The sequence below is a fragment of the Crocodylus porosus genome, unplaced genomic scaffold, assembly GCF_001723895.1.
Source record: "Crocodylus porosus isolate Cpor-Errol unplaced genomic scaffold, CroPor_comp1, whole genome shotgun sequence".
In the NCBI taxonomy this organism is placed as follows: domain Eukaryota; kingdom Metazoa; phylum Chordata; order Crocodylia; family Crocodylidae; genus Crocodylus; species Crocodylus porosus.
In genome coordinates, this window is record NW_017728910.1 from 29,752,529 (window position 1) to 29,766,213 (window position 13,685).

Below are 13,685 nucleotides of genomic sequence, written 5' to 3' on the forward strand. Positions count from 1 at the left end.
TGCGGTACGCTGCAGGTGAGAGGCGGCTCCCTTCTGACCGCTCTCCGGTCCCACCACGAACGGCTCTCGCGGGGGGGGCCTGCCCCCCCCCGCGGGGACGCGTGGGGGGCCTGCCCCCCCTCGCGGGGACGCGTGGGGCTGTAAGGAAGCAGGGTCAGGGGCGGGGGGCTCCTAAGGGAGCCGGGGCTGGATGCGGCCGCTTGGCTCCATGCTTCTGGCTTCCAGCCCCGGCCGCGCAGGCGGGAGAGGGACGCGGCGGGCGGCCGCGCTCGGGGAGGCGAGGCCAGGCGGGACCGGCACAGCCCCCCGCGCTGCGTCCCGGCATTGGCGGGGCCGGTGCAGCACGGGGCGCCCCGCGCCGAGGAGGGCGCTGCAGGGCCCGAGCAGACGCCGCTCGCGGTGCTGTGGAGGGGCTTCGGCTTCCCCGGGAGCCCCGGCCGCGCGCCGGGCAGCGCTCAGCAGTGCTGCCGGCCGGGGGGGGGGTAACCCCGGGCCAGGCGCATGCGCAGTTCCGCCCCCTTCCCACAAACACAGCCCGATAACCCCTTTCAGGCTTCCGCGGGACGTGTCATCGGTGACGTCACCCGCCAGGCGGCGGCCAATGGCAGGGCTCCGTGATTGTTTCGCTCTCCGGGCTGCAGCCGTGTCCATGAATCTATTCAGTAGCCTCCCAGCGTCCTGCTGCTGCTTCTCAAGCCTATGGGATTCCACGTAGGCATCTGGGGGGAAAGGGGGGCGAGGAGGAAAAATAAATAAATAATGGGAAAGTACAAGAAAAAAAGGAAGAAAGAAAAAAAAGACCCCAAAACAAAAAAGCAAGCAAGCAGAGCACCCCCCTCCCCCGCTCAGACCTGCAACCGGGAACCAGACTTGGAAAACTTTGAAAAAAAGTTTGTGCCTCTCTCTCTCCCTCTCTCCCTTTCTCTCCTCCCCGCTGTCAGGTGACTTTTTAGAATTAGAAGCTAATGAGCGTGGATGCTTTGGGGAGCCCAGTGATGGACCCTGCTGCACTCTCCAAACGGAACACGGCGCTGAGATTAGTTGACTTGGCAGGGGCTCATCACCACCACCACCATCATCATCACCCCCCTCAGAGCATGACAGGCTTCCCGGGCTTCGCCGGGCACCCCCACGCCATGGCTCCCACGCACCCTGGGGAGTACGCCGCGGAATCGCGCCTAGGGCCGAGTCCATTCCGGTCAGAGCACATGGGGCACCATCACCACCGCCATCCTCCTCCTCATCATCATCATCATCACCCCGCGGCCCTTAAACTCAGCCCTGCCCCTCATCCTCATCCCCACCACCAGCACCACCACCATCGTCCTCTGGCAGGCCAAGCTGAGGTGGTCTCTAGTCAAACAGGAGCATTTGGCCCGGCGCAGTCAACAACAGTCCCTTACCCAGTTTCTCACACAGCCCAGGCTATTCCAGCAGGTAGGGACTTTTTTATACGCAGAGATCTGACAGCCCCAGTCATGCCAGGGCTAACTGAGCAGCACACTGCTACAAGTTCTCACCACGGACTGTTTGTCTCAACAACAGGTAGCTACCCCGGACACCATGGTCACCACCACTCAGAAGCTGGGAATCATTCTCTGTTCACTGGACTCCATGAGCAGCCTCCCCATGCAGCTCCAGGTGGCCATCTAAACGGACAGATAAGACTGGGGTTACCTGGAGAAATGTACGCCAGGTCTGAACATTTCACTCAAGTACCAGCCTCCAGAACAGATCCTTTTGCTGCTTCTTCGCTTCATAGCTACGGTGGCATGAATCTGAACGTGAATTTGGCTCCACATCACGGCCCCGGCGCCTTCTTCCGTTACATGAGGCAGCCCATCAAACAGGAACTCATCTGTAAGTGGATTGAGTTGGACCAGACTCCCAAAAAATTATGCTCGAAAACTTTCAGCACGATGCACGAGCTGGTGACTCATGTCACCGTGGAGCACGTTGGAGGACCCGAGCAGTCCAATCACATCTGTTTCTGGGAAGAGTGTCCGCGAGAGGGGAAGCCTTTCAAGGCCAAATATAAACTTGTAAATCACATCCGAGTCCACACAGGTGAAAAGCCCTTCCCTTGCCCGTTCCCAGGCTGTGGGAAAGTGTTTGCCAGATCAGAGAACCTCAAAATACACAAAAGAACTCACACAGGTCAGTATGGAAAGCTCTCCTTACTTTCTCTATTTTATTCAGCATCCTGTTTAAGAAGTGTGTTGCTCGCGTTGTTAGTGAATGCACGCCAAATTATTCTTTAAAATACATTCTCAGCCTTGTTTGCTTTTTTCCCCGATTTGAAAAAAAAGCACCTCAGAAGTAATGGATGTATGTTTTAGAAACTAATGCAGACCTTTGTAACTTGTGTGCATATCTGTCTCAGTAAATATTGTAAGTTAGAGGCTGTTTCTTTGTAGACACTAAGGCGAGGAATTTTTCCCCGGTAGTTTAAAAGTAGTTGGAGGGGTGGGGGGGGAATGCAATGGTTATGCAAGCTGGCAAATTAAAAGTGAACAATGGAAGTTACAACTTGTCTAGTCAGTTTTGACTGATGTTGCCGATATGCTGCTGCCTCTAACATTGTGAGAATAACACAGCTGCGACCTTTCCGTTCAACAGTTCTGTTTTGGTCAGATGGAGTTTCAAATGTTTGATCTGAATTACACTGACATTTTAAATGAGCATTACCATCTTAACCACTTCGTGCCGCTGCACATACGGGGGTTTGATTCTACGGAGGAAAAAGAAACCCCAAACCTGGTAATGTTTCGGCCTGCACATTTTAAAATGTCATTTGCAGAACTGTTAAGTGAGATTGGGACATGTGTCAGAAACATCTGTTAGTTCTAGTTAACAGAAAGGAAAGGAACTCGCTGGAAGATCTTGCAAAGCTATGCTTGAACTCTTCCGGCCAGAAAAGCATCTATAATTAATGAAATTGCACGTAGAAAGTTTTCACACTTCCAGGAGCAGCCTGTGAAGTTGTTTTAATTAGTTTAGCAGCCGGTGTTTGTAGTCTCGAGCGCTGGCTTTTTTTCTGAGGGAGAAGATAAGGAATAAGCCCTTTTTGGAAAATTAAATCTGTTCCAGCATTGGGTTTTCCACCCCTCTCCCCCTCCCTCCTCTGTACAGTCTTATGCACTGCTAGGGAAACTACATAATCCTATTGTAGGATCTGCTTACAGCCAAGGGATTTTTTTCTTCCTCCAGTTTATAAAACTCCCCCTCCCCCATGCTCGGTCTTCGCCTTGACCCGAGTGGAGCTGCATTTTACAATGCAACTCTCCGTGGTATAGTAGGCAGGCGACATGGGCTAATTTTGTGTCGATATAGTCTAAATATAGCAGAGCCACTTCATCCCGATTACGAAGCAGCATTTGGCAGGGCTGTGCGAACAGCTTATTTATACATCTATGCACGGAGGCTTGATGAGTCCAATACGCCTTCGATCCTCTTTCTTGGAGTAAAACAAGAAAGCCCACGGAAGAGTCATGGTGTCTAAGGCATCTTCGGGCTGGCTCAGAACAGGTAGAGCCATTAAACAGGACAGCCTGTCCCTTAATGACAGTGTTTTTCTTAAGTAAACAAACTTTTACTGCTCTTTAACGGCCTCACTGTTTGAAGTCTGTGAAGCAGAAAATGGTTAAATTCTTGGTGAAATTGACCTACATCAGAGAAGCAGGTTCAGGGCATGACAGGAATCGTGGGTTTGGGTTTATTAAACATCATTTCGTACGTACTTTAACTTTCCCAGTGATTAATTGCTGCATTGTGAAAACTCCTGCAGGGCCTTTACGGTTCTACCGTTTCTATTAAACACCCATAAGTTGTCAAAAACAAAATGTTTCTGAAATCGTAATAGAACTTGCTACAAATTATTCATGAAGACAGTTCTAGATTCAACAGGAAAATAATTGCCTCCTCAAATATTAATGACTTTTCGTTTCTCGGAGGCTGGGAAACGGGGGAAGTGAGTGGATTTCTTACGATTTGAGAACTTTCGAGATTAAATTATAGTCATTAATTCACAAAGATACGGAACAGGCAGGGCTGGCAGGGATTCACTTTCTTCTTCAAGCTTGCCAGGAACAATAGTGAAAAGTCTGGGATGGGAAGGGCTTTTCCCAGCGCTACAACGTATCTTCCTGCATCTAGTTTCCAAAGCCAGCATTCACAGTGTTATGCTCCCCTCCTCCCCCTGAGAATTTTGTAAATACCTTAATCCACTCGCGGAGTTGGGGGATTAGGCTACAATCTCCAAGTTGAATTTCACTGAGCAGTTTTGCACAGCTACAAGTGTGGTTTTAAAATGGCGGTTTCCACTCTCCGCTTTTCCAGAGCCGTGGTAACTTTTTACATTTGGGCTTACAAAGGAAGAACCGTCCAAAGGTCCTTTTTTCCTTAAAGGATAAATATTTGCAGGCAGGAAACCCTGCTCTCTACCAGGGACCATTGCACATTCCTCGGCTTGCTCCTAGTTATCGAGGCGCTCAAAGAATGCGAGCCGGGCAGCTGAGAAAATGTGCCTCTGTTTTCAACCCGAGCTGATAGCGGGAGGACGGAGCGGAGCGGAGCGGAGGGGCTTCCCACTCGCCGGATCGCAGGGGTTCAGCGAACTGGTGCATTTCTCAGCTCCGGAGAAATGAGATCTGCCGCAGCCCCTTTTACCTGAATACAACTCGCTTTGCACAAACCCAGGTTTACGAGGATGGCTTTCCCAGGGGTCTCCTAACTTACTGCTTGCTTGTACTACACTAATCTCCTTGATTTGTTGTCTCAACGTAGATGCTGAAGGTCAAACTGTTTCCTTACGTGAAACTGTCATTAGACTATCTAGAAACTACCCGTAGGTTCCTAAACCTACATTTATCGAGGCTATTTTGTTGCAGGACCTGAGCTGCACCGTTTTGTAAGTGATCTGATTTTTTTTTGAACGAGTGTGAATTTTGCCAGGTATTTGCCTGTTTTCTATTCAAACCTTAGCGCTACAGTATGGGAGAGACTGTCATTGATTATTACACTGAAAGGGACTTAGTTTAAATATGGAGCCAGGACTTTTTTTCCCCCGCCCACCTTTTTCAAGTGCATTTGCATTAAATATTTAGCATGCATTAATTTATTAAAGGACCGCTCTATATTCAAAATAAATATAATAAAGGTTGCCTCGCTCCGAAATTAGTAATTGCAAGCTGCAAATAAAAAAAATCAACATATATAAACACGCTACATCCTTTTGACCAAGTGCGCCATTATGGTGCACACAGTGGCTTTTGTTTGCACATCAAATCCAAATAAGTTCAGTCGCCTTTGCACACTGATACTATGTACTATTGAATCTTAAAAATAATATTCCCGCAGCTCGGATAGCAGAAGAGTCGTGCTCCTTTGCACGCATGTTTTGCGCATTTGTGTGATCAGTTAGAGCTCCGAATATCATTTAATGCTGCAATTGTCTTGAAACGCGCACCCTATGCATTACATTCTTGTAGAGAATTGTAGGTGTCCCCTCTCACGACTCAAGCAACGCGATTATATTTCTGCGATGTTTGACCTCACATATCACCACCGAAACGAGACCCGATTTACATTTCCTTCATTACTGGTTATGTTAAAATGGTGTAAGGCTCTTACCCTAACAACAACAGCAACAGCAGCAGCAGCAGCAGCAGCAGCAGCAGCAGCAGCAGCAGGCATTGGCCTAGTCACTCTCTCACTGAGACTGCATCTTTTAACATCTCACAATCAATGTGCTTTTAAGAGGACTCCGGTCTTTAAACATCTCGAGATAACGTGCGGTTGCAGCAAGTGGGGGGAAAAATCAGTCGTATATCTGAGCTACAATTGTAATCAATACAAGAATACCCTGTATCAGATGTGACTGAGCAAGGTTATGAATAAGACGCACCTCTGGGAGTGTGAGAGATGTATGTAATGTACAGACGTACCCAGGCACAAATCACTGACCACTCCTGCCAGAGCGCCATTGACCCCTGCCACACAAAGCGCACCCCGGTCACTTGTAGTACGCACTCGGGCTTTAAGTTGTCCGGCTGCTTTGTCCTGTGCTCAAAACTGACTTTAAGCAACACTTTAGGGGAAGGGGAAATGACCAGCGTTCAGTAAGGGAGATAGGGCCGCTGGGGCGACAGCGGTGTGTGTGTGTTTGTGCGCGGTTGTGCGTGAGCCATTGTGCAGGAGGCAGCGGCGGAGAGGGTGCGTGGCGGGTGTATTGTGCCTGGTGCGGTGCGGGGCGGGGAGGTGCGTGATTCGGCGCGCGTGACCGGTGCTGTGCGTGTCGGGGGGGCGAGTCCATGTGCACGGAAGGGCCCCATGGTGACGTGCTGCTGGGAGACGGGGGCGCGTGGAAAAAACAAAGGCACCGGCCCGAGCGCAACGTGGAGGCGCTGTGCGAGCCCGGGCGGGCGCAGGCCGGGGCGCGCGGGTACTCCTGTCCCGCTGCTTGCGGCGGAATGGGGGGTCCCGGCGGAGGGGCCGGAGGACAGCTCTCCGTCCCGGGGCCACGCGGAGGGACTGCATGTTGTAAAGCCCTGAGGACCCCCCTCCCCCCGCACCCATTTTACTAATGTCTGTCCTCGTTAATTGCATTCTTCCAGGGGAAAAGCCATTCAAATGTGAATTCGAGGGCTGTGACAGACGCTTCGCCAACAGCAGTGACAGGAAGAAGCACTCTCACGTGCACACGAGCGACAAACCGTACACCTGCAAAGTGAGAGGCTGTGACAAGTCCTACACGCACCCCAGCTCCCTGAGGAAGCACATGAAAGTGCACTGCAAGTCCCCTCCGCCGAGCTCGGGCTACGAGTCCTCCACCCCGTCCCTCGTGTCTCCCTCCTCGGACTCCGGCCGGGAGCCGCCCGCCTCCTGTTCGCACGCCGAGCCCGCGGCGTCCTCGCAAAGCGCCGCGAACCTGAGCGAATGGTACGTGTGTCAGAGCGCGGGCGCCAGCGCCCCCCCGACTCCTCCCAGTCACTCGCCGTCTCCGCGCCCGGGAGAGGCCTCTTGCACGAACTGCGAGCCCAGGCCCAGTTGCTAAGCGCACACACCACTGAGAAAGGGCTTCGCCCGCTCCGCTGCCCGGATCTCCCCGCGCCTGCTTGGCCTCCCCTGGCCCCTTGGCCAGGCGGGAGAGGTGCACAGCGGCTGGCCAGGCCACTCCGGGGGAAGCCTCGCTAAGGGGGGGAGCAGGGCACAGAGGCGCCGCGCGGGCATACGGCCACGGGCCAGAAGACCCCTTGTAACATAGATTCAGCCCTTCCATGTTCCGAACTGTGTCCGCGGTCCCCAGCACACGTGAAGGCAACTTCCGTTGGCGCATCCTCCCCGCATGGCCCACACACCTCCGGCCGGCTCCTGCGACTCTGTTTACAAGCTCATCGATCTTAACCGTCTTTTGTATCAAAGAACCAAAGTGCTGCCACGCGGATTTCTAGCTGGACAGGTTTTGTTCTCCTTGGTACCTTGTGCTAGAGTGTTTCCTTAGCCCACGGTTTGCTGTGAGTGCCTGTGGTTTTCCTTCCTTCCCTCCTTCCTTCCTTCCTTCCTTCCTTCCTATCTCTTTCTCTCTCTATAAATATCAACTATTATTTGCTACCGAATTGTATAAGATGGATCAATTAAATTCTTTGATTAATTAACCAGTTCGCTGGACGTTTCTGTAAAGAATCTCATTACTTCTCCCTGGTGCAGTGTCTACCTACATTTTCCCCTCCAGGTTATCACTAATAAAAAAAAATGCCCAAGGGCTGCTTCATGATTTATTGTCCATTTTAGTTTACACTAGTAATGACTTTTAATACATAAACATATTTCACCCCTCCCCTCCTCCCAAAAAGTGTCATTCCTGTTGAATTGTGGGTTCTTGTGATTTCTTAGAGGTGGAGGAAGAAAAACCATGTACGTGGGTGGGGGGAGTGGAGAGCTGTTATCGGTGACGTCATTGTGCTGAATCCACGGGGGCTGGGACTGTCCGAAAGGACTTGTGACTTGTCAATTTCTCTGAATGAATCATGTAAACTCGGTGCTGGTCTTATCTAAAGCGCACAATGTCCTGTAAAAAAAAATCATATCTATACATATATATGCCATATATATATGACAATACATTTTGTAAGAGCAAAAGCAAACAGGCTTTAGAATGTTCCTCGTAGCTAAGATCCTAAAACTTGCATCTCTCCAATCTGGCATGATTCACTCCTAGGGAAAAAATAAAATGAAAATAATCATGGGCGGGGACGGGCGACTGGTGTGTGTGTGTGTGGGGGGGAACCCTGCTGGGAAACCTGAAAATGCCCGATTGGTATAATTTTAATGACTTAACGTTGTTTAAAAATACCACGTAGGAAAGGCAAATAAGCAGCGAGCTGCGCTGGGAGCGGTTCCCCAAGCAGGCTCCATGCAGCCCCCGTGCCTGCGAGGACTGTTCCGTTCTTGTCCTGTGCAACCCACCCCCCTCCCCCAAGTAATGATCGGTTCAGTCAGGTAACCAGGGTTAATGCCGTATGACCCCAGGAAAAATTATCCGGACAGTTGTGAAAGAGAACAGCAGCCCAGTCACCTTCCTTCCGCCGCAGCGTTATTCATTTTTTTTGGACAAAGGCACTACTACTTAGTGATTTCACGTCGTCCTATTAAAAGATGGGCAACTTTTGTTTAATCCCCTCTTGCTAGTGCAGTTGGCAACGCAAATAATGATGACCCAGCCCCATCCAGAAGGCGAGGTCTACTTAATGCATGTTCTAGTCACACAAAAAATACCAGCAGCACATAGCACGATTGTTCCCCACTGACTGTTCAAACCATGAAACTTATCCCGTGGAAATTAAAAGGTAGGGAAGCGATCAGCGAGGGGAGAGGGGGTTTCCACCTTGTCTAGAGATCTGTTTATTTCTCTATTTCTTTATTTACCGAAGTGTTTGGATGTGCAAGCTAATCACCTTTAATTTTTCATGTGCTTGTTACAGATGTCTACCTCGGTGCTCTCAAGGTAATCTAGACAGACGCAGCTGAAAGCCTGATTCTTATGCCTTAGACATCAAAGAAAGCTCGCACAAAGAAGTATTTCTTCGCAACGGTGAATCTTCATGGTAAGTTAGGATTTCTATGGCAATAGGCAAGTCATACTTAAATAGTGAAAGGCGAAGTCTGGAGCCCGTCCAGTCTTTTCATCAAGGACATAATATTTACGTCTAACAGGCCCTTTTTCTTGTGTATACAAGTATATATTTTTGTTTGACGCGAACTAAATCATTTTCATTTAATTTCCGGTAAACAAAACCCACGCGAATAGGCACTTGTTCCAGATCATAATCAAAATGGATAAGAATGGCAGGAAGAAAAGGCCCGCCTGAACCGGCGCGTCAGCTCACTTTTGTTTCTGCTCTCTGCCGTGATCAGAGAATGCGTTTGGGATTTGATGGCGAGTTTCTAAAGGCAAGGAAATGGTTTTTAAGGGGGAAAAGAAAAGGAGAAAGGTCTAATCAAGCTTGGGTTGTTCAAAGGGTCTGATTTTGGGGTTGAAAGTGTGAGTTTTATGGTGCATCAACATGCCACGTTAGGATCGCTATGGTAATGAGCAGGGCAATAGCAAGCGGCCTTCAAAGGAGGCACACTCCATTTGAGACAGTCTATTAAGATACATTTGCACTGACCTTTGGTTTCATGCTAGCTTAATACAGTCAATCTGCTCTTCGTCAGAGATATACATCCTCCCCCTCCTACACTTTCACAAAGGTTTTGTTTGCCTTCACCCTAAGGTGGGCTTTGCTCTGGCACTCTTGCCTTGCGATTCTTCCCCCAAAGGAGGGGCTTCTCGCTACGCACCCGTCCATCCTCGAAGTTAGCACCAAGTCCCCTCCTAACCGGGGCAGGCTCCGAAGGATGAGACACCCCGAGTCGATAGTGCCCACAAAGGATTTCTCCCCCTCCCTCATACATGAGAAGTTAGGAAATTAAAGGGACACTGGGGCTTTCTCAGCCTAATAGACTGGGGGCATTTAAGAGTCAGCTTATGGCACCCTTCAAAACAAACAGGGAAGAGATCGGTGGCAAAAGTCCCCTCCCCTCGCGACAGGGGCAAGTTTGGAAAGTGGTAAGCGCCTGGCGGGAGGAAGAACTTGACACCCGGCTGGCCGAGGCCATGGGCGCTGGGTGATGGTCCAGGAAAGTTAGAAGTCCACGTTGCAGTAATTGTCTTGTTGTTTATTTTATCCAAGTACCCCAGTGAATAGGGGAAAAATAAACACGGGGAAAAAAATTCAAACAGTTGAGTCGTCTTTAGTGCCAGCCCTTGTGGCTGAATAAAAAGGATGGTCCAATTTCTATTGAGCTGAGAAATCTTTGAAGTGGGAGTTATTATCTGAGAAATTCCTGCTTGTCGTCCTAACAACGCTGATGAAACGTAAAAGGGTCTTTGTCAGCGATTTGTTCTCCTCTCTGTCAAACTCACCCTGCCCGTTAGCTCGAGACCGTTTCTAAAGAGATAAAATCAAACTTTTAAAAGGTGACTTCAGGGGCTCGAAGGAGACAGAAACTGCCAAAAAAGCCAGTGCTCCGTGTAGCCTCCATATGCCAGTGCATGTGTCCGCGTGGAGCCCCGTGCGGGCCGGCGGAGCCGGTCTCCTCTCTGCTCCGCGGGCTGAAACACGCTCCACTTCTGCATTTTATCTTCTGAACTTTTCTGTCCAATAAATTACTCCTCCCTGTTTGCTGCCCCGACTCCAAGCCTGGTGAAAAAAGCTGCAATGGAGGGTTGCATTAGCACCCGTCTGTAACCAACACATGTTTTCTTTCCTGTATAATAGATACACTTCAGAGAAAAGGCTTTGATAATTTTAACATTCGGATACCTATTAAGCATGTATATACTGCAATGTACTGACATTGTTACGCATTCAAGGAGATGGCTTCCATATGTTTCCATGTTTTATTGTCAATGAGTGTGAAGATAGTCAAATTGCATCTCTGTGTATCTTCATTTTATAAACATTACAGTGTGCAGTTAAACGGTGCCCTAATGAAGGCTTATGTAGGAGTTTTACATTTGAGATCATTAAATGCTATGTTTGTAAAAAGAATCCCCTGAAGTTGTAACTCATCAGTGTACTTCTATTTTAGTTGCCCTACAAGGCTTTGAAAGCCCACGCCTGCTCTTCTTCTCGGGCCCATTGATTTAAATGGGAGTTTGCCTGAGAAAACACTGAGTCAAACTGCAGGGAATTGGGTCCTTGGTTATTAATTCAAGATCCTGTCTCTTGGCATATTTCTAGAAGAATAAAATGTTCTCAATGATTGTGAGTATTCCAGCACAAATGCATCTTCAAAAGTCACTCGATAAAAGGGTTAAAAATGTTGGAATATTGTATCTCTTTCCAGACGTCTTCTAATCCATGGTTTTCTCCATCGCACAGTTATGAAGGGATTTTACTTTGTGTGTTTGGAAAAAAAAGTATTTATTTTTAATAATTGGATTTTTACAATAAATATTTATAAACGTACCAAACTTGTGGGGTTTTTTTTATAAACGTATATTTCTAAACACGTGTGCTTATGTCAGCTACACCAAGCCACTTCTAAAGGACACCCTAGATAAACCTTCTGCCTTTTAATTATACATTTGATGTGAAATAATAGTTTTAAAAAGCCCTACACCATTTGGACATAGTCTCCCAGCAAAAGACAGCTCTGTTGGTTTCTAAAGCCGTTCGGTCTAAATTATTTTAGACAATGATTTCTTTTTTGTTTTGGAAATCATATTAGAAAACAAAGGCTTGCCAGGACTTCCGAGAATATTCTTCCCCCATACCTGAAACTTCAAGGCTAGCTGTAAATAGTGGCTGAGGGTTAGGGTGAGAAAGCGGGAAGTAGTGTCAGCTCTGTTCTTCCCTTCTCATGTTTTGTCTCTGCTGGCTTTCTTTGCCAGTGCAAACGGATTCCTTCCAAATAAATTCCTCCTTTTGGATTTCCAGGATATTCCAGAAAATGACAAATGGCTGGGAGCTGGGGCTGCTGAGTTTTGCTCTTGTTGCTCAGGGAAGTGCCCCCAACACACAGAGCCATTGCTACACTCACACTTTTTGCGAGCTTCCTCACCAGGGTCTGAGACACTGTTTGTTAAGACAAAATTAGTTTGTCAACAAAAGTAACCGAAAGGTAACCATTCATTTTCGCTATGCATCTCCCAGATTTTGAATTCCGTAGGTTGCAGAGTTGAACAACTCGTGAGCATGCTCAGAATCGCCAGAACTTGACTTTTTAAATCTTATTTTTCCAATTATGAACGATGCTTCAGTCTTACGCACATAGCGGTCTTCAGGCCGCTTCTAGAGTGGCGCGCATGCGCACTAGCTTATATATTTTAAAGCAAAACTTGAAAGAAGTTGCCTAACGCAGAGACAACAGACGGCTAGCTTTTCCTCTGGCAGAAATATTGTCAGTAAAGAATATCTTAGAATATGGAGGGAGAGAACGAGGGAGCAAGAAAGAGAGAAAGAAATGTACTGATTTTTAAAGACGGCAAAATTGGCACATAAAGAAAAAAGAGAGCTCTCACTACATGCTAATTAAAGTATACAATTCTATGGGCTATAATGATTGAGCGAAGACATGTAGTTATTACACTTGACTGTAGTCAACAAGGGACGGAATGTCCCCTTAGACAGCATGGGGAGAGACGTGTGGGCATTATTAGTGGTCCTTTTATAGACATTGCCTTTTCTTTCTCAATGCTGACAAACCATTTTGGAGGGATTCATCCCCTGTTGCTTCCTATCATGGATCCCCATGCAAGCCCCTGCATTGTGTAAGTGCATTAATTAAAGACCATTCATTTAACAAAAGAACATTTGTATGTTAAGGAAAGGAAGATTAGAAATATGAATCAGTAAAGCAAGACCACCGTTTCCACAGAGAGATCCCTGAGATGAAGACACAGGAAAGCGCCTCTGTTAAACGCACTTCACGCCCCTCCGCGCGCTCCGCACCTACTGCCGGGCGCTCGCTCCGGCCGGGCCCCCGGGACAGCGCACCCAACATTTCTTACAATTAGGAAGGATTGTTTTCAAGTGTCTAGAATGGCTCTTAGCATTTTGCATCGCGTTACTTAACCTTCAGCTCCAACGTGTCCAGCGAGCCACTGATGCTTAGGCTGTAGGTGGAAGGCTTCCTGCTTGCCTCTTGCCTATCAACGTTTTGAATGCTGCCAGCCTGTCAAGAGTGAGTAACGCAGCAGAGATGTGTCAATCTTGCCCCCTGCTCCCGGTATAATAATATCTTTGGATAGAGACTGCACTGTAAAGGCAACACTCCCGCAAGATCGTATACAGCTTGGTAGAGAAGGAAATGCCTGAAACATAGCCAAGATAGCTCTGCGTGCGCGTGTGTGTTTACAGCTCTCCTCGTGAAGATCTGCACCGATTTTGTTTTGTTGAAATGAAAGTAGCTACTTCACTAACGACGCCCATGTACCCACGCGCGCGCGTGTGTGTGTGTGCGCGCGGGGGGGGGTGCTTGCATATCAAGCCCAGGCGCTGCTTTCACAAGTGTGGCCGCGCAGCCAGCCCAGGTCCTGCCTAGCACGTGGCCAGAAGACCACTATCTCGGTCATCTGGTGCTGCAATGCTGATCGGGACAAAAGCAGGGACAGTCGTGAGAAGATGAAGGAAAATGGC

General features: G+C 48.6%; 1 protein-coding gene across 3 annotated transcripts in view; it reads left to right on the forward strand.

The window, feature by feature from the left end:
• ZIC4 (Zic family member 4) overlaps positions 1-11,431 on the forward strand; it is a 20,198-nt gene extending 8,767 nt beyond the window's left edge. Inside the window, exons 1-3 of one of the 3 annotated variants that reach the window (XM_019532952.1) lie at positions 885-2,157; positions 6,615-6,939; positions 8,982-11,431. In XM_019532952.1, coding sequence (XP_019388497.1) covers positions 966-2,157; positions 6,615-6,939; position 8,982 — 1,518 coding nt within the window. In that variant the 5' untranslated portion in view covers positions 885-965 and the 3' untranslated portion in view covers positions 8,983-11,431. Of the gene's footprint in view, positions 1-884; positions 2,158-6,614; positions 7,720-8,981 lie in introns of those variants that run through there. The other 2 variants (XM_019532954.1, XM_019532951.1) reach the window with 2 other exon arrangements.
• The last annotated feature ends 2,254 nt before the right edge of the window (positions 11,432-13,685 follow it).